The 26,623-nt window shown below is 43.9% G+C and overlaps 1 protein-coding gene across 1 annotated transcript in view; it reads left to right on the forward strand.

Moving 5' to 3' along the window:
* Positions 1–26,623, forward strand: part of TMPRSS2 (transmembrane serine protease 2) — a 180,440-nt gene that overhangs the window by 63,640 nt on the left and 90,177 nt on the right. Inside the window, exons 2-3 of the mRNA XM_030203820.1 lie at positions 18,281–18,358; positions 22,994–23,201. Coding sequence (XP_030059680.1) covers positions 18,344–18,358; positions 22,994–23,201 — 223 coding nt within the window. The 5' untranslated portion in view covers positions 18,281–18,343. The remainder of the gene's footprint in view (positions 1–18,280; positions 18,359–22,993; positions 23,202–26,623) is intronic.

Raw genomic sequence — 26,623 nt, forward strand, 5'->3', positions numbered from 1 at the left:
GTGTAGCAAGTCAAAAGGTCTTCTGGCACGCCCAAAATCTACCCACCTTATATAGCCTCATATCTCCATTCTAAGTAATGGGGCCCATAAGCTACCATGTTAAGTTGTTCACCCCGAGCTAGCTGACCACAATCTTGTTTAATTGGAAAGTTGACACCCCTTTTTCTTAATCATTTCCTTGCACCTGGCATGACGCATTCATTTCTCAACTTGTTTTTCTAACTTAGATTAGAGAAAAGTCCACTTTGTAACAGATACAGCTTCCATCTTAATTCTCAAATCATCCATTTTGTTTCCATATCTATTGACCTAACTTTTCCAGTTCAAGCCATTCCAGCCTCATTCTAGGCTTGATAACTACACTTTGCCTTTCCATCAGACCTCAATCTGGGCTAACAACTAGGCCATACTATTCAGCAAGCTCCTAGAGTCAAGTTAGCCATCAGATTTCTGACCTAACCAGAGTTTCTAACAGCTTGAGCTTTGAGGCTCAGCCCATCACCATTCCAGTGGGGGTCTCTAGCTGTACCATAATTATACAGTCTGCTTGTAATAGTTGTCCCTGTAACTTAAAGCACCATATTTAAGTAAACCCTTTTTGGTTCAGAACAAAATAATTCTTGCCTAGATTGAGTTCAGATGCTAGAGGAGTGTGATAAGAGTGGATTAATAGTGCCAGTAGCATCCCATCTAAAGCTGGTCCTGACTTCCTACAGACCTGATAAGTACCTGCACAAAAATCCAGATCCCAATGTGCCCTTGAGTCAAATTGATTCCTGAAGACCACACAATATAAGACCCCTACCCTCTTCGTGGTTTTCTTAGTATGATACAGGAGTGGTTTGCCATTACCTTCTCCCAAGGTATGGAAGATTAACTTCCCTGTTTACTAAGCTGTGCTAGTGGCTGGCAGTGCGCCAATGCTGACTCAGCCCATTAACGGGGGTGGGGGGGGGGGGGGGGGGGGGGGTGGTAAGTGACTTGCCAGAGGCCATAAGTTGCTTCTGTGGAATTTGAACCTGGGCCTTTAGTTCCCAGCCTGCTCCTTTAACCATTGGACTTCTAGTCCACTCTGCATGAAAATAGTGTTACACTATTTTTTAGTCTGATAACTTCTATGGTGAGGGTCTTTCTTGAGTTCTGTGTATGACCAAAGCCAGGTAGTTGTAGTAATTTGACTTGTTCGATTTTCACAGTAGGAGCTAGGTTCTATATATGGTACCAAAATATTGCTCTTCTAGAGGCCGCACTTAAATGTAGGCGTAGTTTATCGAATGGCACTTATGCCTGGGAATCATGTCTAACTTTAGGTGTGGCCATTTGCACCAACTGAAACATGGTGCAAATGTACACGCCTACATTTGGAACGTATCCCTGTTATTTTATAACAGCACACATTAATTTAAAAAACGCCCATGTTATGCCCATTACCCTCCCATTTCTGTGCCTGCTTTTTCAGATTGCATGTAAATGTCAATTTAATCTAATTAGTACCAATAATTGCTTGTTAAAAGGCCAATTATTGTTGCTAATTAGCTTATTCAATTAAATTGCGTTCGTGCCCAAATTTGAGCACGCAATTTGACCTCGGAGAACATCTGCTACAGGTAAGTATCTTCGCTTTACACTGTTTTGTTCTAGGTCCTGAGTGGTATGATGGTGGTGTGTTTTTTGTAATTTTGTATTACTTCTCAATATGCCTAGTACTGAGAAGTTTTATGTTGCTTTTACTGATGCAACATACATTTTTTTGTTTCATGGGAAATGCACTAGCTTTGCTTTCCACTGTGGGGGAGGGGCGGGGTTCTGTGGATTCATATGGGGAATGCTTTGTATGTTGAGGGACTGAGGTGGATTGTGGTTGTGGCAGCTGAAGAGTGCAGCCTTTTGCAACAGCTTTCATGTTCAATTGTGAAGTGCTGCGCACGACTGGTAGCACTATAGAAATGATTTGTAGTAGCTTTCCCCAGTCCTCAAAGTAGCCTGCAGCCTCCACTGCTGCTCTCACTGCAGTTTTTTTTTTTTTTTTAATATTCTATTTATTAATTTTCCATTACATTTACATCATAAACATAAATGGCATTACAAAAGTCTAATTTCCATAGACATATATCCAAAAAGGAAAGGAAAAAAGAAAGAAAAGGAAAGAAAAAAGGATATATTATATTAGACTACAATTGTTGATCCAAGATATAGGTACACTTTAAATTCAAAATATATAAGAAAATTTAACAGGAAAGGGCAAGAACACAAGTCAGGGCAGCCGAAAATTACAATTCAAGTTAACGCCAAATTACTCTTTGCTAGCAATATATGTTTTAAGTTTTTCAGGTTCGAAAAAAATATAATTAGTTGATTGCAAGGAAATACAGCATTTACATGGGAACTTAAGATTAAAGGTCCCACCCAATTGTAGGACCCTTGTTTTTAATAATAAAAAATATCTCCTTTTTCTTTGTGTCTCTCGAGAGAGATCAGGAAATATCTGGATTTTCGAACCCAAAAAGGGTGTGGAAATATGGCGGAAAAACAACCTAAAAATATTGTTACGGTCCAGTTCCAGAGCAAAAGCTACCAGGAGTGTCGTCCTCTCTGTGATAACCTCCATTGAATTTTCAAGGAACTGAGTTAAGTTTAGCTGAGGAGAGTGAATTATCCCCTTACCTGCCCCAGAGATGTAAAGAACTCGGGTTAATTGAGGAAAAGCTTCTGAGGGAATCCCCAGAATTTCAGTGAAATATTTTTTTAACATCTCTTTGGCAGGAATTAATGGGGACTTGGGGAAATTCAAAAACCGAAGATTATTTCTCCTCTGCTGGTTCTCCATATATTCAATTTTTTTCCTTTGAACGTTATTATCCTTCATTAAAGCTTGAATAAAGTTCTTGTTAGAGTTTACCTCAGTTTCAATGGAGTCCACCCTAGATGTTTGCTCGGTTACTTTTCTGGATGTATCAGTCTGAGCCTGTGACAGCTTCTCTAAAGAACCTGCTACCTGGAGTAGCGTGGCGTTCAACCCTTGAATTGCCTCCCAAATGGAATCCATGGTGATAACCGCTGGTTTCACTATCTCCCGATTTCCCACAGAGGATTCGTCCCGATTCCATACAGGCTGAGAGGCCTTCGGCATCAAGCCTGCCTGCAATGATATTCCGATCGGGGACGAGGTAGCTACGGGGTCTCCACTGCCAGCCGCAGGGGTCACACTTCCGGATACCACCGTCGGTTGGTTCGCCGTCGCCAACAGATTTCCTCCGGGTCTTAAGGGGGTTATCCACAGAGGGGGGCTCAATGACACTCCCTCTGTACTAAGGTCCAAGATCTCCGTTGGACCGCTCGAAGCGCCGGCTTGAGTCCTCTGAACAACCAGACCCGATTGCTCTAGCGTCATTTGACGAGCGGCTAGGGGATTCGCCTGACCCGTGGAGCAGGGTGTTCCAAGCTTCCCCTTTTTCTTACCCATTGTAAGATAGGTAAGTTCTCCGCTAGAAATTTCGCAATGGGCAACAGGAGCTGGCGTTCATGCGACCTTCACAAACGCCATCTTGGATCACACTCCAAGCCTCCTCACTGCAGTTTTGTTGGGAGAAGGGCAGGGGAGGAACATGTGCAGCAGTAAATAAACGTTTTTTCATTTCTAAAGAGTTGGCCACCCTAGGCAACAGCACAGTTGCAAGGATTAAAATAGTCAACCAAATATACTGAAGTCATATCCTAATGACAACAGGGTCATGAACAAGCTAAGCAATTACAACTTATGGACTGATGGGCAGGTACCGGCACAAGTTTAGAAGGTTAGTTGCTGTGGAAAGAATTTGCAGGCAAATAAACAGCAGGTGCAGTAACAATAGTTCCCTATGTCCCCTTCCCGGATACACTTGTGTTGTGGATTCCTATCAGTTGCATAGCTCTGCCAGGTCTAATTCTACTTTAGAATCTCATTCTAGTATATTAAAGAACTCCTTCCCAGGCTTTTTGTTGTGGAGTATTTAATGCTAATGTTTATAATGTTCCATTTCCAGCATAGATAACTTTAGTTTGAGGACTTTTTTGTTGGATGTAGCTGCTAAGTGTGTAATTGGCTTTCAATGACCACTTATATTTGAACAAATTGCCTTTTGAAATAGTGTGCTAGCCTCTGATGAGAGCTAAGGGGTTAAAAACAAGGTCAGCGCCTTAGTTTTCAGCTTAGCTGTGCAAGATGAAGCATATTAACAAAGCCCTAGGAAGGATTTGGCGTAAATGGAGTTTGGATGATCAGCTCTTCTGTTGGATTTAGATTAAGTTATATAAGGTAACAGTGGAAAATACTTAATGCAGCAGTTCTCAAGAATTGTTTGCTTCAGATTTTACATCTGCATTACTTCCTGTTTACCTGTTGCTGTGGTTTTGTGCCAGACATTTGATAAAATTTCTATAGTTGCGCAAAAGTTGGGAATGCACCAAGCTGCGTGGTTTGTTTTATCTGGGCTGATTCTGCTCCTTTGTTAGAGGCTGACTGAAATTTCTGTTTTGGTTATGGTTTGAATTGAGCGTTGAATCAACAGAAATTGTTTGATCAGACTTATTTCTGGTCACACCTAGAGAACTTTTTTTGGATACAGCACTTGGCTGACTCATTATGAGGTAATCACTGCACAGCAGGGGGCGGGCTGGGCTCTGAGTAGGGAGAGACAGATCACTTTGTAGCTTTCCATGTGCTGGACCTGAACCAAAATACTGCTAGGTGATTTTTGATTATTTTATTCTAATTTCTCAACTTTTTGGCTATAGGTTTAGCTACCTGATATATCTATTCTCTTGAATTTATTGCTTAATTAATTTGTCCTGTGAATCTGTATTGTGGTGCACTTCTCTGTCTTCTAACCCTGCCCCCCCCCTCCCAAAAAGACAGACCAACAACAACAAAAAAAAACCTCTTTCCTTTCCTGCCTAGCTCTGATAGTCGAGAGGATAGGCATTTCTAACCGCTTCTTGTCCTGTAGCATTCTAACTTTGTGGACAGGTTCTGCCAGTCCTAGGCAAGTCTCCCAACTGGTTATAAATTTGCATTTTACATTGATGAAACTGCTATAATTATTGGGAATATTTAGATTTACTAAAGGAAAGTTATATTCTAGTAGAAATTGAGCGTTGAATCAACAGAAATTGTTTGATCAGACTGTATCGTTTCTGGTCACACCTAGAGAACTTTTTTTTTTATACAGCACTTGGCTGACTCACTGTGACATAGACCCACCCCAGGGTCTTCCACTCATAGACAAGTCAGAACTCATTAACTTTTACTCCTCAGTCATACACAGGACATCTTTGTAGACAACCCTATCATAGTACACCTGTTCATACCCATTTCAACCAATCAGGATGACTTTTATTCTCTGTAATAATTGTGGTGTTGCAGGAATTGATGCATGAATTACCCCTATTGTTAGCAGAATCTGTGGTACTTCAGGAGTCAAACAGCACACACCAGAGTGAGGGAGAAATCTTCTTTATTTGCCAGCAAACAAAGTAGGACATCAGCATTAAGTCTCTTCTTCTCTTTCTCAGCTCTCTGTGTCTTTGTGGCTTCTGTCTCAGCTCCTTCTCTTCTGCTGTCTCTCCCTCTTCTGTCTGTTCCTTCTGACGTAAGCTGCTTCTACTCCCACTTATATACCGTTCTATCCCCCTCCTAGCCCCCCTTACTTTCCAGATGGTAAAGAATAGATTGATTACCCTGTCTGAACCAATTATTACCATACATATATTCAAAATATCAGTTACATAGGTTCCAGACATATCCTAAACTGACCTATGACCTGGGGCCCCTCAAACCAGACAATATAGCACCAGTCTCTTACATTTTTATTATGATTAATTTCTCATATTCCTAGTCAACTTCATACTAACTGCTAACTGAACTCTGGCATTCATTAAGGGGTCAAGGGCCAGTCTTACTTAATGGCATACAGCTATAGTTTGTTATTACTTTCAGGACCATTCCTACATTTACCTATAATTAATCAAGACTTTTCTTGACCCCTTTTCACCTATCAGCTCCATACATTAAACCAGCCAGGACTGCAGAAAACTCAAACCATATGCTGACCTTTTCACTGCAGTCTTACTTAGAAAGTCAGACAGAGAGTTGAACAGACATTCCACACAGAATTATTAATTTACACAGAATACAGCATATTCTAAAGTAAGCATCCTTATAAGACATATTCTAAAATACACAGAAATCAGAATTCAAGAATATCTAGAATTATTTAACCAGCTTTAAACTACTTTTAAACTACAGCATGTCTGGCTCATGCTTTGTTCATAATAATATACAGATGTACAGTGGTGGAAATAAGTATTTGATCCCTTGCTGATTTTGTAAGTTTGCCCACTGAAAAAGACATGAGCAGCCCATAATTGAAGGGTAGGTTATTGGTAACAGTGAGAGATAGCACATCACAAATTAAATCCGGAAAATCACATTGTGGAAAGTATATGAATTTATTTGCATTCTGCAGAGGGAAATAAGTATTTGATCCCCCACCAACCAGTAAGAGATCTGGCCCCTACAGACCAGGTAGATGCTCCAAATCAACTCGTTACCTGCATGACAGACAGCTGTCGGCAATGGTCACCTGTATGAAAGACACCTGTCCACAGACTCAGTGAATCAGTCAGACTCTAACCTCTACAAAATGGCCAAGAGCAAGGAGCTGTCTAAGGATGTCAGGGACAAGATCATACACCTGCACAAGGCTGGAATGGGCTACAAAACCATCAGTAAGACGCTGGGCGAGAAGGAGACAACTGTTGGTGCCATAGTAAGAAAATGGAAGAAGTACAAAATGACTGTCAATCGACAAAGATCTGGGGCTCCACGCAAAATCTCACCTCGTGGGGTATCCTTGATCATGAGGAAGGTTAGAAATCAGCCTACAACTACAAGGGGGGAACTTGTCAATGATCTCAAGGCAGCTGGGACCACTGTCACCACGAAAACCATTGGTAACACATTACGACATAACGGATTGCAATCCTGCAGTGCCCGCAAGGTCCCCCTGCTCCGGAAGGCACATGTGACGGCCCGTCTGAAGTTTGCCAGTGAACACCTGGATGATGCCGAGAGTGATTGGGAGAAGGTGCTGTGGTCAGATGAGACAAAAATTGAGCTCTTTGGCATGAACTCAACTCGCCGTGTTTGGAGGAAGAGAAATGCTGCCTATGACCCAAAGAACACCGTCCCCACTGTCAAGCATGGAGGTGGAAATGTTATGTTTTGGGGGTGTTTCTCTGCTAAGGGCACAGGACTACTTCACCGCATCAATGGGAGAATGGATGGGGCCATGTACCGTACAATTCTGAGTGACAACCTCCTTCCCTCCGCCAGGGCCTTAAAAATGGGTCGTGGCTGGGTCTTCCAGCACGACAATGACCCAAAACATACAGCCAAGGCAACAAAGGAGTGGCTCAGGAAGAAGCACATTAGGGTCATGGAGTGGCCTAGCCAGTCACCAGACCTTAATCCCATTGAAAACTTATGGAGGGAGCTGAAGCTGCGAGTTGCCAAGCGACAGCCCAGAACTCTTAATGATTTAGAGATGATCTGCAAAGAGGAGTGGACCAAAATTCCTCCTGACATGTGTGCAAACCTCATCATCAACTACAGAAGACGTCTGACCGCTGTGCTTGCCAACAAGGGTTTTGCCACCAAGTATTAGGTCTTGTTTGCCAGAGGGATTAAATACTTATTTCCCTCTGCAGAATGCAAATAAATTCATATACTTTCCACAATGTGATTTTCCGGATTTAATTTGTGATGTGCTATCTCTCACTGTTACCAATAACCTACCCTTCAATTATGGGCTGCTCATGTCTTTGTCAGTGGGCAAACTTACAAAATCAGCAAGGGATCAAATACTTATTTCCACCACTGTATGTGCTAGCTAGCATTAGCAATGCATCACTCACAAGGTGTCAAAGAAAGTTTCTGTCTCTGACCTTTCTAACCTTTAGCTTAGCCAAAGCTAGACTTTCTAAGTAATTAAATCCAGCTGCCATTCCTTCACTTGCAGGGTGAAAAAGTTGAATTCAAACACCAAACTTTTAAACCCCAGATTTTTAAACAGAATTAACACTTAATATAATTTCTTATATATGTATAATTATGCCCATGCTGTCTCAGTGGTGCTTTAGTTTCAAGGCAAATCATCTGGAGACTTAAGGCTTGCCTGTCTGTCTCCAGCTTCCTAATTTAAAACAGGAGCTCAGTAAACTAAAACAGGAATTGGATGCACTTAAAGCAGCTTCTATGACTGCACAGAATCATACCAACTTCTCACCACTGCCTCAAAGGATAAAACCACCTAAGAGAATAGATGGTTCACGGTAGGCTCAGGCAGACTACGTTATGTTGCACAGAAGCATCCGCCCTCACAAGTGTTGCCTCTTCAGAATTCTTTTGCTCCATTACAGCACTGTGATGTCCCTGAAAATAGAACTGAGGCGGAACAAAAAGATATGAAGGTGCCCAAAGAGAAAAGACACACCCAAAGCACTAATATTGAAACTCATACTACAAAACTGTTGCTATTAGGGGATTCCATTATCAGAGGCATTAACTTTGAAACACAGTTCAAGGGGCCATGCAAAGTGAATGCCTTCCAGGCTCCTCAGCTACCAGGAGTAACAAGCAAATAATCTTTATAATCAGAGAAGAAACTAAGGAGTCAAACATCCACCTGGGAACAAATGACTTGTCCAGTAATACCCCACTTGCCGTGCAGAGAGCTTTTCAGGAGCTGGGGGAGGGGTTAAAACCTTTGGTACAAACAATAGCTTTTTCTGAAGTACTACATACTACCTACCTTTGGAAAGTGAGAGAAAAGATTGTGAAGTACTGAAAATTTCAATAGCTGGCTCAAAGCCTGGTGTCAACAAGAAGGATTTAAGTACATAGGAGGATGGGGCAACACATGGAAAAACAAAAGACTATATTGTAACAATGGGCTGCATCTCATTGTGGCAGAAAAAAAAATCGTTGGGGAGAAATTTAGACAATATATTTCTAGGCATTTAAACTAGAAGGCGGGGGTGGCATATGGAGGCAGGTCACTTCAAGTGCTCACCCCCAGCTAAAGCTAAAGGCAAGATGTGACAGTAGAAAAGAAAGCAATGAAAACAATCTTAGCAAATCACTTCTTACCAACACAGCAGGATGTGAGACTAAACAAAATACTAAACAGAAGATAAAAATGCCACTGAAATGTAGATGGAAAGCAATGACCACAAATGCTTGCAGTCTAAGCAATAAAGTTCATGACATGCAAACCCTGATGTTGGAGGCAGACTTAGATGTTGTTGTAATCACGGAGACATGGCTCAATGACAAGAATAGGATTCAAACACACCAGGTTATAATCTATTTAGGAAGGATAGAGATTGTCGTAAAGGTGGAGGAGTAGCTCTGTATGTGAGAAGTGATATTGCAGTGACTGAAATGGCAGGGGCCTGGGGAAAGGAAGAAGCGCTATGGATCACCTTAAGAAGAGATGATAGAACCTCTGTCCAAATGGGTGTTGTCTACAGATCTCCGACACAATCGGAGGAACTAGATAAAAGATCTGATTACAGATATTCAAAAGTTGGGAAAGAAAAGAGGTGCTGTTGCTGGGTGATTTCAATCTGCTAGATGTAGATTGGAAAGTTCCATCTGCAGAATCGGAAAGAAGTAGAGAGATCGTGGATGCTTTTCAAAGTGCTCTGCTCAGACAAATGGTGACAGAACCCACGAGGGAGGGAGCGACGCTGGATCTGGTGCTCACAAATGGAGAAAGTGTGTCAAATGTCCGAGTGGGTGCCCACCTGGGCAGCAATGACCATCAAATAGTTTGGTTTGATATAACAAAGTGGAGGGCGGCCACTCAAAACTGTATTTCAAGCATGCTGACTTTAGTAAAATGGGGGAATACCTGAGGAAGGAGCTGATGGGCTGGGAGGATATACGAGAAGTAGAAGAGCAGTGGTCCAGGCTGAAAGAAGCTATAAATATGGCCACAAACCTTTATGTAAGGAGAGAAATAAAAGCAAGAGAAAAAGGAAACTGATATGGTTCTCCGAGCAAGTGGCTGAGAAAATAAAAGCTAAAGAGTTGGCGTTCCAGAAATACAGAAAAACTCAAGAAGAGGAACATGGGGAGGGATACCGGATGAAACTGAAAGAAGCCAAGAGAGAGATACGTCTGGCAAAAGCGCAAGCGGAAGAACAAATGGCTAGAAATGTAAGAAGGGGTGACAAAAATTTCTTCAGGTATATTAGTGAAAGGAGGAAGACTGAAATTGGAATTGTGAGACTGAAAGATGCTGCGAACCACTATGTGGATAATGATTAAGAAAAAGCAAATTTGCTAAACGAATACTTTTGTTCTGTTTTTCACTGAAGAAAATCCTGGAGAAGAACCACGATTGGCAAAATACATATGAGAACGGAGTGGATATAGCACCGTTCACAGAAGGGGGGGGGGGGGGGAGGGAAGGGAAGGGAAATGGGACTTCATATACTGCCTTTCTGAGGTTTTTTGCAACTACATTCAAATCTGTTTACATATATTCAGGTGCTTATTTTGTACCAGGGGCAATGGAGGGTTAAGTGACTTGGCCAGAGTCACAAGGAGCTGCAGTGGGAATCGAACTCAGTTCCCCAGGATCAAAGGCTATATATAACCACTAGGCTATATGAACAACTTGAAAATCTGAAGGTGGACAAAACCGTGGGACTAGACGGGATCCACTCAGGATATTGAGGGAGCTCAGAGAGGTTCTGGCGGGTCCTCTTAAAGATTTGTTTAATAAATCCTTGGAGATGGGAGAGGTTCCGTGGGATTGGAGAAGAGCGGATGTGGTCCCTTTTCACAAAAGTGGTGATAAGGAAGAAGCTGGAAACTACAGGTTGGTAAGCCCCACTTCGGTTATTGTAAAAGTAATTGAAGCGATGCTGAAGGAAAGGATAGTAAATTTCCTGGAAGCCAATAAGTTGCAAGATCCGAGACAACATGGTTTTACCAGAGGTAAATTGTGCCAAACAAATCTCATTGATTGGGTGACCAGAGAATTGACTCAAGGACTTGCTATGGATGTAATCTACTTAGACTTTAGCAAAGCTTTCGACATGGTTCCCCACAGGAGGCTGTTGAATAAACTTGACAGGCTGAAGATAGGACCCGACGTGGTGAACTAGATTAGGAACTGGTTGATGGACAGACGCCAGAAGGTGGTGGTTAATGGAATTCACTCGGATGAGGGAAAGGTGAGTAGTGTAGTGCCTCAGGGATTGGTGCTGGGGCTGATTCTATTCAATATATTTGTGAGTGACATTGCTGAAGGGTTAGAAGGTAAAGTTTGCCTTTTTGCAGATGATAATAAGATTTGTAACAGAGTGGACACCCTGAAGGGAGTGGAAAACATGAAAAAGGATCTGCAGAAGCTAGAAGAATGGGGGGCAGACTCAAGAAAAATGCCAGGAAGTATTTTTTCACAGAGAGAGTGGTGGATACTTGGAATGCCCTCCCGCGGGAGGTGGTGGAGATGAAAACGGTAATGCAATTCAAAAAAGCATGGGATAAACATAAAGGAATCCTGTTCAGAAGAAATGGATCTTTGGAACCTTAGCGGAGATTGGGTGGCAGAGCTAGTGGTGGGGAGACGGGGCTAGTGCTGGGTAGGTTTCTACGGTCTGTGCCCTGAAAATAGCACAAATCAAGGTCAGGTATACACATAAAGTAGCACATATGAGTTTATGTTGTTGGGCAGACTGGATGGACCGTACAGGTCTTTCTCTGCCGTCATCTACTATATAGCCAAATCATGGGATATGAGACAGGAATTGGAATCCATTCTCAATTGGCATCGTCGTAACAACACAAGAGCTCTGATACCACCACTTTTTTAACCAACTGACTTTCTAAATTTCTGGATATAGAATTCTCTCCAGTATTAGAAATAGAGAGAGATCCCCGTACTCTCATCTAGAATGCAAGCCTGGAGCAAAACATACACGTCGTATTGTGGCTAAGCTTTTACATTATCCTCAGGCTCTATAGATCCTCATGGCTGCTAAAAGTAAAGTATCACTTATTCATCAAGGTTGCAAAATCATGGTCATCCCAGATTTAGCAGCCACTACAGCAGCGAAGCACAAATCTTTTCTTTCTACAAAGTCTTCCACATCCAACTTTTTCGAACTCTTAAAAGGTATTCTCAATACTCCTATCTCCATTGTTGAGATTCAATTTGCCATCAAATTGTTGTTTTCTCATAAAGCCCAGGTCCAGATGGTTTTTACCTGCTGCATTCTATAAAGGTTTTGCTTTATCTTTGTCAACTATACTATGTGAACTGGTTACTTATTTGTATTCTCACTCCAATGATCAAGGTAAATTCACTGAAGCACAATTGTATTACTTAAACCTGGTAGGGACCCTACCAGGGTCTCCATAGACCCATCTCCTCTTTATCTTTATCTTTGTCACCTATACTATGTGACCTGTTTACTTATTTCTGTATTCACCCCAATGATCAAGGTAAATTCACTGAAGCACAATTAATTGTGTTACTTAAACCTGGTAGGCGACCCTCAGGGGGAGGAATGCTGGCTTCGGCCTAACCCCTGGTAAGCCTTTCCTCAGCTGAGAGGTGCCCACCTCTACCACCGGCTGCCTTTCAGGTGCTGTGGAGGACTTGCAGCTCATCTGCATATCCTTACAGCCTTCTCCGGGGTGACACCCAGGTGCACCCCGATCCACTCAGGGCCTCCGCTCTAGGTGCCCAGCGCTCCCACCAGGTGCTGTGGAGGACTTGCAGCCCTTCTGCATTTCCTCACAGCTGTATCCGGGGTGACTCCAGTTCCACCCCGATCTTCCCAGGGCGTGCGGGGCATTTTTCTCTTTGTATCTAATCTTTTTCCAGTTGCTAAAGTACCTTAATCGTTTATGGCCCCTATTCACATTCTCTTCCTAGCTCTGTCCCTTCCTAATCTTTTCCCTCACCCCCTACCTCTCTCCGCTACAGGAACTCACTTCCCATCCATTGACTTCATCACCTCACCTTCTCTCCTACCCTCTTCCTCCCTCTTGGCTTTTAATCTCCGTCTCTTTCTTCCCTCCATTTTGCCTTCCCCATTCCACCTAAATACCTCTCGCTTCGACGCCTTCGTGGCCACACCTCTCCTACTCTCCTCCGCTCTCTTTTACTCCTTCTCTTACTCTCAGCTGGTGACATCAATCCCAATCCTGGCCCTCCTCACCAACTATTCAAACTCTACAGATCTCACCGTGACCTCTCTAACCTCATCTCTATTCCTCTACTCCCCTCCTCTTCTCTGCCCTTCTCTTGCGCCCTATGGAATGCCCGCTCTATCTGTAACAAACTCCCCTATATCCAGGACCTCTTTATCTCGCGTCACCTCCATCTGCTCGCCATAACAGAAACCTGGCTCTGCCCTGATGACTCTTCTTCAGTCACAGCCCTGTGCCATGGCGGTTATCTATTTTCACATACTCCTCGCCCTGCTGGCCGTGGGGGCGGTGTTGGACTACTTCTCTCTCCCTCCTCCAGATTTCAACCCCTTCTTCCACCTCAATCTCACTGTTTTTCCTCCTTTGAAGTCCACTCTATCCGCCTTTTCTCTCCTCTGCCTCTTCGAATAGCGGTCATTTATCGTCCCCCTGATAAGTCCCTTTCATCCTTTCTCAGTGACTTTGACGCCTGGCTTGCCTTCTTCCATGATCCTTCCTCCCCCTCTCTCATCCTTGGTGACTTTAATATTCCTGCTAATGATCCTTCCAACTCTTATATTTCCAAGTTACTCGCTTTAACGTCGTCCTTTAATCTCCAACTATGCTCCACCTCCCCACTCATCAAAATGGTCACTTTCTTGATCTCATCTTCTCCTCCAACTGTTCACCTTCTAGTTTCCTTGCCTCTGATCATCCCTCCTCTGATCACCATCTTATAACTTTCACACTTAAATCTCCTCCCTCCCAGTCCCGTCCTATCCTATCTAATTTATCTAGGAATCTTCACGATATTGACCCTTCATCTCTATCCTCCCATGTTTCAAACCTCCTCTCTACTGTGGCACCATCCACGTCTGTCAACGAGGCTGTTTCTTCTTACAACAATACTCTATCCTCTGCCTTAGACACTCTTGCACCTTTGATGACCCGCCCTGTAAGGCGTACAAAACCCCAACCTTGGCTGAATTCTAATATCCGCTACCTATGTTCCTGTACCTGCTCCGCCGAACGCCTCTGGCGAAAATCTCGGGCCCTTGCTGATTTCTTACACTTTAAGTTCATGCTGACCTCCTTCCAATCTGCTCTTTTACGTGCCAAACAGGATTATTATATCCAACTGACCAACTCTCTTGGCTCTAATCCTCGACTTCTCTTCACCACATTGAACTCTCTCCTCAAGGTGCCCCCTCCCCCAACTCCCCCTTCATTATCTCCTCAGACCCTTGCTGAATTCTTTCACAACAAGGTTCAAAAGATAAACCTTGCTTTCTCTACCTCACCAGCTCTCCCTCCACTAGTCCGTTCCCCTCTCTCTCCTTCCCCTCATTCCCTTTCCTCCTTTCCTGAAGTTACTATTGAGGAAACTACACTTCTCCTTTCTTCCTCAAAATGTACCACCTGTTCCTCTGATCCCATTCCCACCCACCTTCTTAATGCCATCTCTCCTACTCTTATTCCTTTTATCTGTCACATTCTCAACCTCTCACTTTCCACTGCGACTGTCCCTGCTGCCTTTAAACATGCTGTGGTCACACCTCTCCTTAAGAAGCCTTCACTTGACCCTACTTGTCCCTCTAATTACCGACCCATCTCCCTCATTCCTTTTCTCTCCAAATTACTTGAGCGTGCTGTTCACCGCCGCTGCCTCGATTTTTCTCTCCTCACATGCTATTCTTGACCCATTTCAATCTGGTTTTCGCCCTCTCCACTCAACCGAAACTGCGCTTACTAAAGTCTCCAATGACCTATTACTGGCTAAATCCAGAGGTCAATATTCCATCCTCATTCTTCTTGATCTTTCCGCTGCTTTTGACACTGTCGATCACAACATACTTCTCGATACCCTGTCCTCACTTGGATTCCAGGGCTCTGTCCTTTCCTGGTTCTCTTCCTACCTCTCCCTCCGCACCTTTAGTGTTCACTCTGGTGGATCCTCTTCTACTTCTATCCCTCTGCCTGTCGGCGTACCTCAGGGTTCTGTTCTTGGTCCCCTCCTCTTTTCTATCTACACTTCTTCCCTTGGTTCATTAATCTCATCCCATGGCTTTTCCTACCATCTCTATGCTGATGACTCCCAAATCTACCTTTCTACCCCTGATATCTCACCTTGCATCCAAACCAAAGTTTCAGCGTGCTTGTCTGACATTGCTGCCTGGATGTCTCAACGCCACCTGAAATTAAATATGACCAAAACCGAGCTTCTCATTTTCCCCCCCAAACCCACCTCCCCGCTCCCCCCGTTTTCTATTTCTATTGATGGCTCTCTCATTCTCCCTGTCTCCTCAGCTCGAAACCTTGGGGTCATCTTTGACTCTTCTCTCTCCTTCTCTGCTCATATCCAGCAGACCGCCAAGACCTGTCGTTTCTTTCTTTACAACATCCGTAAAATCCGCCCCTTTCTTTCCGAGCACTCTACCAAAACCCTCATCCACACCCTTGTCACCTCTCGTTTAGACTACTGCAATCTGCTTCTTGCTGGCCTCCCACTTAGTCACCTCTCCCCTCTCCAGTCGGTTCAAAACTCTGCTGCCCGTCTCATCTTCCGCCAGGGTCGCTTTACTCATACTACCCCTCTCCTCAAGACCCTTCACTGGCTCCCTATCCGTTTTCGCATCCTGTTCAAACTTCTTCTACTAACCTATAAATGTATTCACTCTGCTGCTCCCCCGTATCTCTCCACACTCGTCCTTCCCTACACCCCTTCCCGTGCACTCCGCTCCATGGATAAATCCTTCTTATCTGTTCCCTTCTCCACTACTGCCAACTCCAGACTTCGCGCCTTCTGTCTCGCTGCACCCTACGCCTGGAATAAACTTCCTGAGCCCCTACGTCTTGCCCCATCCTTGGCCACCTTTAAATCTAGACTGAACACCCACCTCTTTAACATTGCTTTTGACTCGTAACCACTTGTAACCACTCGCCTCCACCTACCCTCCTCTCTTCCTTCCCGTTCACATTAATTGATTTGATTTGCTTACTTTATTTATTTTTTGTCTATTAGATTGTAAGCTCTTTGAGCAGGGACTGTCTTTCTTCTATGTTTGTACAGCGCTGCGTATGCCTTGTAGCGCTATAGAAATGCTAAATAGTAGTAGTAGTAATAGTAACTTCTTTTTTAGAAAATTCTACTTGTGAGATTGTGGAAGGATCAACACTGTTAGCTGTATTTGTATTTGAGCAGGACTTAAGTGCTTTAGCTTTAAGATTATATTTAGAAGATCTCATGAGTTTTTCTTTGGTCAAAAGGACTGGATTTTTCCGGACTAATGAGAAAAACTTTTCTTCTTTCGGTAACTTTCATCAGTAGCAGGTTAAAGATTTGGGGGCCTTATTTATGTTAAATTACCCTGTAAATGTTTGATAAAGTATCTTGGAGTTGAGTGTTTTTTTATACTAGAGCAGAGCAGTTGAAGTCATTTTTGGACATGAAACAGATCTTCATAGTTTCTGGTTCAAGCAATAAGAAGAATTTAATATTATGTCATGTTATAGCTTATGTTCTAACTTTATTCCTTTTTCTGCCCCCTATTGTGGTCTAATGAAGAGCATATTTTTTCCTGTTTAAATTGAATTTTTTATTACTTTGTGAACATAACTGTTGCTTTAAACAAGTGTTACTTATGAATTATGTTACAAATATTTTAAATTAAGAATTAAAAAAAAACTGTTTGATTTAGTGGTTAGCATACCTTTTGACCCTAAGCATTTTAGGAATTTTCTCGACAAAGTTTCTCTAGGTCTTGAGGCTTGATTTGTTATAAGCCTTGAAGTCTTACCCTTAGTGCAATTTATTTGTTAATTTTATTTTACCAATACAACATACATAACAGCTTTTATGAATATTAACCAACTTGTATGTAACAGTAGAATGATCAGGTAGTTGAAAAAAGTGTACGCTTCTCATCTATATAGCATTGCTAAATCTTATGGAAGGACCTTAACCGGTTAAATTTCTCACCAGACACAGATTCATTTTTATTTCTAATACAAATTATATTCCCCCAAAACATTATAATCTATGTGGGAACTATCCTTCCAGCTGGTCAGAAAAAGTTTCCTTGGCATTAAATGAATCTATTCACAATTGCTCTTGAATATCTCCATTCCCCTTTTTTGAGGCCTTGGTAGAATAATAGCTAATTCCTTAGCGTCCCTCCAGACCGGCCCAAGATTGGTCCGGAGGGACTAAAGGAAAGCAAATTAGCAGGTAAGGTCTAATTTCTCCATTTTTATTGCTTGTATTTACTGTATGATTTCAGAGCTGCTGTAATGTTTATTTTTATTATTTGTACTCACTTTGAAGACCATTTTCAAGGCAATATAGCAGGGGTTCTTAACCTGTTTTGGTTCTTGCACCCCTTTAACGGATTAATGAAACCCTTGCAGCCCTTTCCTAAATTACATGTCCACTACTGTCAGCTATGTATTTTGCTGTTAACTGCTAACAGGGTTGGAAAATACCATCACACATATTCCAATTTACCAAAACCTTTTCCATTAAAAGTGTGCCTGCAGAAAGAGCAGGTGCAAAGTCTGCAGGACCTTTGTACTCAGATGGGCAGTTCTCAAAGGGCAGGATGCACACAGACAAAAATGTTGTGGTTTTTTTTTTTTAGAAAATTTTGTATTATCCCAAGATTTTCATTATTATTTTAAGTTAGTTTCACACACTTCTGTTAATAAAATGTTTTTTTTAACCTGCATTAAAACTTTTAATGCATAGAAATTGTGCACATTTCATATGCTAATGTAGTTTAAATCAAATTTGTCTGAATTAAAATTAAAGTGCCTTAATCAACCCCATGCTTGTTAATGAATGCACATCCCTAGCAAATATGTGCTTTCCCTATTTGATTTTGTACCTGCATACTTTGCACCTAAGAGAGATGTTTGAAAACAGCCATGATGTATTTCAGCCTTTTGTTATTTTACAAGTGTTACCAATGAACTTTGAGTCTGAATTTGGTCACCATTTACCTTTTTTGATCTGCCGCTTTTTATCTCTAGGTTGCCTGGTCACTAGAGTCTCAAGAGCTTCCAAGCCATCCAGTAGTTACCAGTGAATAGAGGATGTCAATAAACCCTGTAAGTGTGACCACAGCTGTTGAAGAATGAGTTGTCATTCTGTTGAAAATTTGTTTTCCACTCTATTGCTTTTCATGATACCTCTTATCTTCTGAGACATGGTGTGCATGGCTAGGACTATTTTGCATGGCAAAATAGTTTGTTGAAAAGTCATTAAGACCCACATAAGGATGGATTAGTGGAAAACATTAGAGAACATATTTTCTGCTTTTTACATATTGATGTAATTGTTTTACGATTTATTTTCATCACTTGATATGCCGCAAATTATCCCTGACGCAACTATGCGGTTTACAATTACTATAATAGGTACTTTGCACTGTCCCTAATGGGCTCACATAATAGCAGATCAGAGATCTATCAAGTGCAGCCTTCTGACTGTCTACTCTCTCATGTAGTATGTGATACTATGGTCTGCCCAGTGCAATAGCCTCTTCCTATTACCCCATGTCATTCCAATAAAATACATTTATCATGGTGACCATAGGGTTGGAGAAAGGTAAGTAGAATGCCAGCTGCTCCCTGCCCTTGACATAGCTTAGCTAGTACAGAAATCTTTACCAAACACAGACAATTTTCTAACTTTTGTGTCTATGGTTTGACTTCATTTCTCTGTCTCTGTTTGTTTTTAGTCTTCTTTTAAGTTTCCTTTTTAACTTCACATTCTTTCCCTTTTAAGAACTGATTTGTCTTCCTTTTTATTTATTTATTTATAATTTCACCTTATAATTTCTTTCCTCCATATCTCTCTGTCCATAGTTTTTTCAGCTTAACTTAACTCCTCTCTCTCTCTTCATTCTAGTTTCACCCTTTCTGCCCCTTTTTATCGCTGTTCTCAACTTCATGTCTCTTCTAGGCATGACTTCCTTTTTGCTGTCTTGCTTTGTCTACTCCCCAGTCCTAGTCATCTCATTTTATTTATGCAGCTTTGTGTCCTTTGCCTCTCTCTGTTTTGCTTCCTCCCAGATCATGTCCCCTTCCCACCTTTCCCTTCTCCCATTACAGCCCATGTCTCCTCGTAGGTACTCAACCTCACAGCCCTTACCACTTGAAACCTAACGCCAGCTCAAAGCGGGTGTTAGGTGACTGGACAGGGGCATTAACCATTAGTTCCTTTTAGAACCACATTAGTCTGTCTTGTTGCTGGACAAAATTCTGCATCTTTCAACTCTAAGGATTACAGATATCCTCTCAGCACTATTGTTAGTCTTTGAAGTCAGCTTCCTGAAGTCCAAGATCCTACTCTTAGCACAGTTCAGTTTGCAGTTTGATGGTGAATCATAGTATAGTAATTACTGTACAAAATTAACTTCCCATTAGGTCAGTGATACTGTCTGTCAGTACTAGGCATGCCCCCCCCCCCTTTACTTCCTAATGCTGATTGCTAACAGTGCGCCTATATTTGCATGCCTTTAGCGTTGAGCAGTAGGGAGCTCTTATGCCATGGTGTTTTGTACAGCACCGGAGTTTTGGCATCAGCCCCTAGGTGCATGTAGTTAGGTGCATCTTTCACATGTAAAAAAATTAGCAGTGAGGGGCGCTGTTGAGCTGCCATTCAAGATGGATGCCTGAAACCTTTGCTTTTCCTGCTCATTTAGAAAATTGTCCCAAGCGTAGTACAAAGTAATGGAATTTGCCGCAATACTCTCTACCAATTTTTTTTCCGACCTTCATAAGAATGTTTCCAAATCGGATAAGCCTGATGTTCAAAATCTGTTACCAGCTGGATCAAGGGTAGATAGTGGGGTTCCACAGGGGTCTGTGTTGGGACTGCTGCTTTTTAACATATTTATAAATGATGTAGATATGGTAACTAGTGAGGTAATTTAAATTTGCCGACAACACAAAGTTATTCAAAGTTGTTAAATCATAAGAGGATTGTGAAAAATTGCAAGACATCTGTACGAGACTGGGAGACTGGGCATCCAAATGGCAGATGACGTTTAATGTGAGCAAGTGCAAAGTCATGCATGTGGGAAAGAGGAACCCGAACTACAGCTACGTGATGCAAGATTCCACGTTAAGAGTCACCATCCAGGAAAAGGATTTAGGAGTCATTGTTGATGATACTTTGAAACCCTCTGCTTAGTGTGCTACAGCAGCAAAGCAAATATAATGTTTAGGTATTTATTTATTGCATTTGTATCCCACATTTTCGTTAGGAAAGGAATGGAAAATAAAAATGAGGATGTTATAATGCCTTTGTATCACTCCATGGTGCGAATGCACCTTGAATACTATGTGCAATTCTGGTCACCACATCTCAAAAAAGATACAGTGGAATTAGACAAGGTACAGAGAAGGGCGACAAAAGTGATAAAGGGGATGGGACGACTTCCCTATGAGGAAAGGCTGAAATGGCTTGGGCTCTTCAGCTTGGAGAAAAGACATCTGAGGGGAGCTATGATAGAGGTCTATAAAATACTGAGTGGAATAGGTGGACATGAATCGCTTGTTTACTTTTTCCAAAAGTACTAGGACTAGGGGGCACGCAATGAAGCTACAAAGTAGTAAATTTAAAATGAATCAGAGAAAATATTTCTTCACTCAGTGTAATTAAACTCTGGAATTTGTTGCCAGAGAATGTGGTAAAAGCAGTTAGCTTAGTGGGGTTTAGAAAAGGTCTGGATAGCTTCCTAAAAGAAAAGTCCATAAGCCATTATTAAAATGGACTTGGAGAAAAATCCACTGCTTATTTCTGGGATAAGCAGCATAAAATGTATTGTATTGTTTTGGGATCTTGTGACCTGGATTAGCCGCTGTTGAAAACAGGATACACAGTATGGCAACACTTACGTACTTATTTTCGTAATAATTTTTGTAATCTGTTCCCAATAAGCTGCATCTCATCCTGGTTTGCATGTAACTGTGGTTTCTGCTAGGTGCCATGGATGTGGTAACTTATGATTGATGTGATTAAGTCAAAACAAAAATACATCTTTTGTTTTAATATTTTTAATTAACCCAGTTAAAAAAAACATAAAACACAATAGAAAAAAAAAATCTTTTTAGAATCACCTGAAATATCGTGAGAGAATGTAAATATTTTGGATTAAGTGCTTGGTAGAGATATATATGAGGCAACATAAATAATAATTAAGTACAAAACTAGATTAAGAAAATAATAGCATCCGGGGAAGGATAAAATTACACAGTGCGTCCTGAAGCACACCAGTATCACAAAACCAATTGCTCAGCTATAAAAAGGGAGCAGAAAATCAGAACAAATCACAGTCAATATCTCCAAAACCAACTATGTAGAGCAATATAAACAATTTAAAATATAAAGAAGAAATTTTAAATTTGAGCAAATTTTCCTTAGATCTAATCATGTCCACAAATATAAAAAATTCAAAATAAATACATTTAAATGGATTAAAATGGGCTTTTTTGCATTTAATTTCAAATGGTTTTTATTGAAAACAGTTACAAATACATATATCAACTCCTCCACTTTAAAACAAGCATATGCCCCTTCATAGAGGGTTGTCCATACTATAACCTGTTTCCAGTAAGTTTTTTTTTTTTTTTTAAATCCATTCCCTTCCTCTACTAAGCATTGAGACCGTGAAACAAGTACTGTATAACAATAAGTTAATTACCTATTGCCTATATGGTGCACTATATTCCTCCTACACATTTTATTCCATTAATGCTTCCATTCTCACCTTTTTAGCATAGTCTTTTACGGTGAGTCAAAGTATTTTGTTCACCAGATAATACTTTGAAAGATTCTAACAACCAATCTTCACTCATAAACACCTTTACTGCACCATCTATCCCAGCAGTTACCTTCACTTTTTACAGCGAGGTCCTAATATTAGCAAACTTTGGAGCATCCAAACCGTCCCCTTACCTACTTATTTTATTTTATTTTTGTTACATTTGTACCCCGCGCTTTCCCACTCATGGCAGGCTCAATGCGGCAGGCAATGGAGGGTTAAGTGACTTGCCCAGAGTCACAAGGAGCTGCCTGTGTCGGGAATCGAACTCAGTTCCCCAGGACCAAAGTCCACCACCCTAACCACTAGACCACTCCTCCACTTACCCCAACTCCCCATTAAACAACTATCCCCAGCCCTACAGCTGGGACTTAATGGGCTTCTTTGCATTTAATTTGCGCTAATCATTAGAGCACCTTAGTAAAAGGAGCCCATAGTGAATTAGAATTTTTTCTATGTGAATCATTGTGGTCCAATCAGATAAACAATGAAATACTGGTTATAAAATGAAATTTGAGTGTAATTAATAGATAATATAAAGTAATTAAAAAATATATCAAATGGATCTGAGACTGGAGGAGTGGGTGTGGAAGTGGGTCAGACACTGATGAAGGGATATGTACAGGGTAGGATGGCTGAGTAGGTAGGGGAACAGGCAGGGAAGGCTTTGTGTTTCTATACGTATCACAGATGGTGGTGAGCCTTGCCGTCCCTGCTGAGAGCTTGCCAACATATATTTCTTTGGTTTAAAAAGTTTAATAGAAGGTTAACTGTCCCCTTACTCTTAATTCTGGTACTAGTGACAGGACATTTCTTAAGGATGCAAGCTTTGACAATTATGGATGTGTTGATTTAGTAATATTTTGGTTAACGGTATCCATTTCTTTTGCATTCCTCTTTTCTCACTGTTTAGGGATCCCAGGGTGGCCCATACTATGATAATCGTGGCTTTCAGCCAGAGTACATCAATGCTTACAGACATCCTGGAAATGTCAACTACTATGTGAATCATGTAGCCCCACCATACTCTTCTGCAGTGCCAGCCTCCCTCCCTAGGGTGTCTGACCACCACTTTGTGCCTTCTGCTGAGCCAGTCGACTCCAAGTCTGTATGCACGCCAAGTAAGATTCTAATGCTGTATTTTTGGAATGACTTCAGGCCTTAGGTTTCCTGGTTTTGATCATGAACCAAGTTTTCTGACTAAATTGTGCTTTTTGTTCATGTCTGCTCCATTTTGTTGCAGTACCCAGTGACAACTTTGACCTAGCTTTAGGAAAAATTGCTTTTCACTAGCTACACTCCCTTATGAAAGTGTCACTGAAAAAGGTATGAGCAAAATCCAAGTAAAGAAAAGAAATAAAGAAAAATATCAAGGTTAATATTCAGCACAATGGCCGCTGCTTAAAGATGTAAGGACAGTTTCTCCGAGGACAAGCAGGCTGCTTGTTCTCACGACTGGGTGACGTCCGCGGCAGCCCCCACCAACCGGAAATAAGCTTCGCGGGACGGTCGACACGCAGGGCACGCCCACCGCGCATGCGCGGCCGTCTTCCCGCCCGTGCGCGACCGCTCCCGCCAGTTACTTTTTTTCCGCGACTGAGAGAGTTGTGTTTTCCCCTCTCTCTCGTTTCAGCCGCCGGATTTTTTCGACCGCGTTTACGCGGATCGTCGCTTTTGGCCTGTTCGGCCTCTTCTTCTTCTTCTTTCTCTTTTATTAAAAAAAAAAAAAAAAAAAAAAAAGAATTTTGCGCGTGTGGAGCACGCGCTCCTTCTTTTCCCTCGCTTTCTAGCGGGGACGCCTCGTTGCGGCCTAGTGGCCGCTCGGTCGGTTTCAGTTTTCGTGGTGTGATTTTAGCCACCATTGCCGACTTTGACTTCGCCGACGCGATTTTTCCGTCGATGTCCTCGAAGGTCCCGAGTGGATTTAAAAAGTGTGGTCGCTGCGGCCGGCCGATCTCGCAGACCGACACCCACGCTTGGTGCCTCCAGTGCCTCGGGCCGGAGCACAATCTCAAGTCGTGTGTTTTGTGTCTCGGTCTCCGGAAACGGACTCAGGTTGCGAGGCAAGTTCTGCGGGACCGTCTTTTTGGAACTTGCGCCGGCCCCTCGACGTCGACCTCGACGGCATCGGTATCGAAGACCGGTTCTTCGGTACCGGTATCGATGCCCGAGACATCGGCACCGATGGCAGCGACCCCAGGAGAACAGGTCCCGTCGGCCTGCCGGTCCGCCGGCGAGAGTGGGGTAGAGAGACCGCGTGGGCAGTCGGCCCCGGTCACTCCCTCAACTCGTGAGCCACGGGACCGAACCCTGTCGGACCCGGTACCCCGAGACCGAGGGGGATCGACCTCCTCCTCCTCCATGCCCTCCGGCACCGGTGACGTGCACCGGAAAAAAGACAAGAAGCGCCGTCACCGGGAGCCCTCGGTGCACCCTGAAGAGGAGTCGACGCCGAAGCGTCATCGCAGAGAGGAGAGATCTCCGTCGGTGGTGGAGGTACCGACGCGTCGGGGTTCCGGCACCTCGGTGCCGTCTCCTGGCCCCCAGCAGCTTCCGGCACCGACACCCTTACCGGCCCCACCGCCTTTCCCGGCAGCGGGCCTGGACGAGTGCCTCAGAGCCATCCTTCCGGGGATCCTGGAAGGGCTGATGCGCCAGGCTGTGCCGGCGCCGGGGGTGCTTGCGCCCTCGGCGCCGATGACTGTGGCGCCGGCGAGCTCTAGCCCGGCGCCGGGGCAGTCGACACCGCCGCCGCTTGCGGTGCCGGTCTCGACAGCCACGCAGGTGGAGTCCCCGTCGACGTCGATGGAGGGAGCTCCGTCCCCGCCGGCGCGGGAGTCCACCGCTCGACGACACCGAGACCTCGGTGCCTCGACGTCGAGCCGGGCCCGGTACCGGACGCAGCTACATGAGCTAATGTCCGATACCGAGGATGAGGACTCGTGGGGGGAAGAGGAGGACCCGAGATATTTCTCCTCAGAGGAGTCTACGGGCCTTCCCTCGGACCCCACGCCGTCACCGGAGAGGAAGCTCTCACCTCCTGAGAGTCTCTCCTTTGCCTCCTTTGTGCGGGATATGTCTATAAGCATTCCCTTTCCCGTGGTCTCTGTGGAAGAGCCGAGGGCCGAGATGCTCGAGGTCCTCGACTATCCATCACCACCTAGAGAGTCCTCCACGGTACCGCTGCACAATGTCCTGAAGGAGACGCTGCTCCGGAACTGGGTGCGACCACTAACTAATCCCACCATTCCCAAGAAAGCAGAGTCCCAGTACAGGATCCACTCTGACCCAGAGCTCATGCGGCCCCAGTTGCCCCATGACTCAGCGGTCGTGGATTCTGCTCTCAAGAGGGCACGGAGTTCGAGGGATACCGCCTCGGCGCCCCCGGGGCGGGAGTCTCGCACTCTGGACTCATTTGGGAGGAAGGCCTACCAATCCTCCATGCTCGTGACCCGCATCCAATCTTACCTGCTCTATATGAGCATCCACATGCGGACCAATGTGCAACAGCTGGCGGACCTGGTCGATAAGCTCCCGCCGGAGCAGTCCAGGCCTTATCAGGAGGTGGTCAGGCAGCTGAAGGCGTGCAGAAAGTTCCTGTCCAGGGGGATTTTTGACACCTGTGACGTGGCATCTCGTGCTGCGGCCCAAGGTATAGTGATGCGCAGGCTCTCATGGCTGCGTGCCTCTGACCTGGACAACCGCACCCAGCAGAGACTGGCTGACGTCCCTTGCCGGGGGGATAACATTTTCGGTGAGAAGGTCGAGCAGATGGTGGACCAACTGCATCAGCGGGAAACCGCTCTCGACAAGCTCTCCCACCGGGCGCCTTCAGCACCCGCCCCCACGGGTGGGCGTTTTTCCCGGGCACGGCAGGCTGCACCCTATTCTTTTGCAAAGCGTAGGTACAACCAGCCGGCCCGAAGGCCTCGCCAGGCACAGGGACAGCCCCAGCGCGCTCGTTCTCGTCAACAGCGTGCGCCTAAGCAGCCCCCTGCGCCTCCACAGCAAAAGCCGGGGACGGGCTTTTGACTGGATCCACGGGAACATAGCCGCCCTACAAGTGTCCGTACCGGACGATCTGCCGGTCGGAGGGAGGTTAAAATTTTTTCACCAAAGGTGGCCTCTCATAACCTCCGACCAGTGGGTTCTCCAAATAGTGCGGTGCGGATACGCCCTGAATTTGGCCTCCCTGCCTCCAAATTGTCCTTCGGGAGCTCAGTCTTTCAGCTCCCTTCACAAGCAGGTACTTGCAGAGGAACTCTCCGCCCTTCTCAGCGCCAATGCGGTCGAGCCCGTACCACCCGGGCAGGAAGGGCAGGGATTCTATTCCAGGTACTTCCTTGTGGAAAAGAAAACAGGGGGGATGCGTCCCATCCTAGACCTGAGAGGCCTGAACAAATTCCTGGTCAAAGAAAAGTTCAGGATGCTTTCCTTGGGCACCCTTCTGCCAATGATTCAGAAAAACGATTGGCTATGTTCCCTGGATTTAAAGGACGCATACACTCACATCCCGATACTGCCAGCTCACAGACAGTATCTC

The sequence above is a fragment of the Microcaecilia unicolor genome, chromosome 5 (assembly GCF_901765095.1).
Source record: "Microcaecilia unicolor chromosome 5, aMicUni1.1, whole genome shotgun sequence".
In the NCBI taxonomy this organism is placed as follows: Eukaryota; Metazoa; Chordata; class Amphibia; order Gymnophiona; family Siphonopidae; genus Microcaecilia; species Microcaecilia unicolor.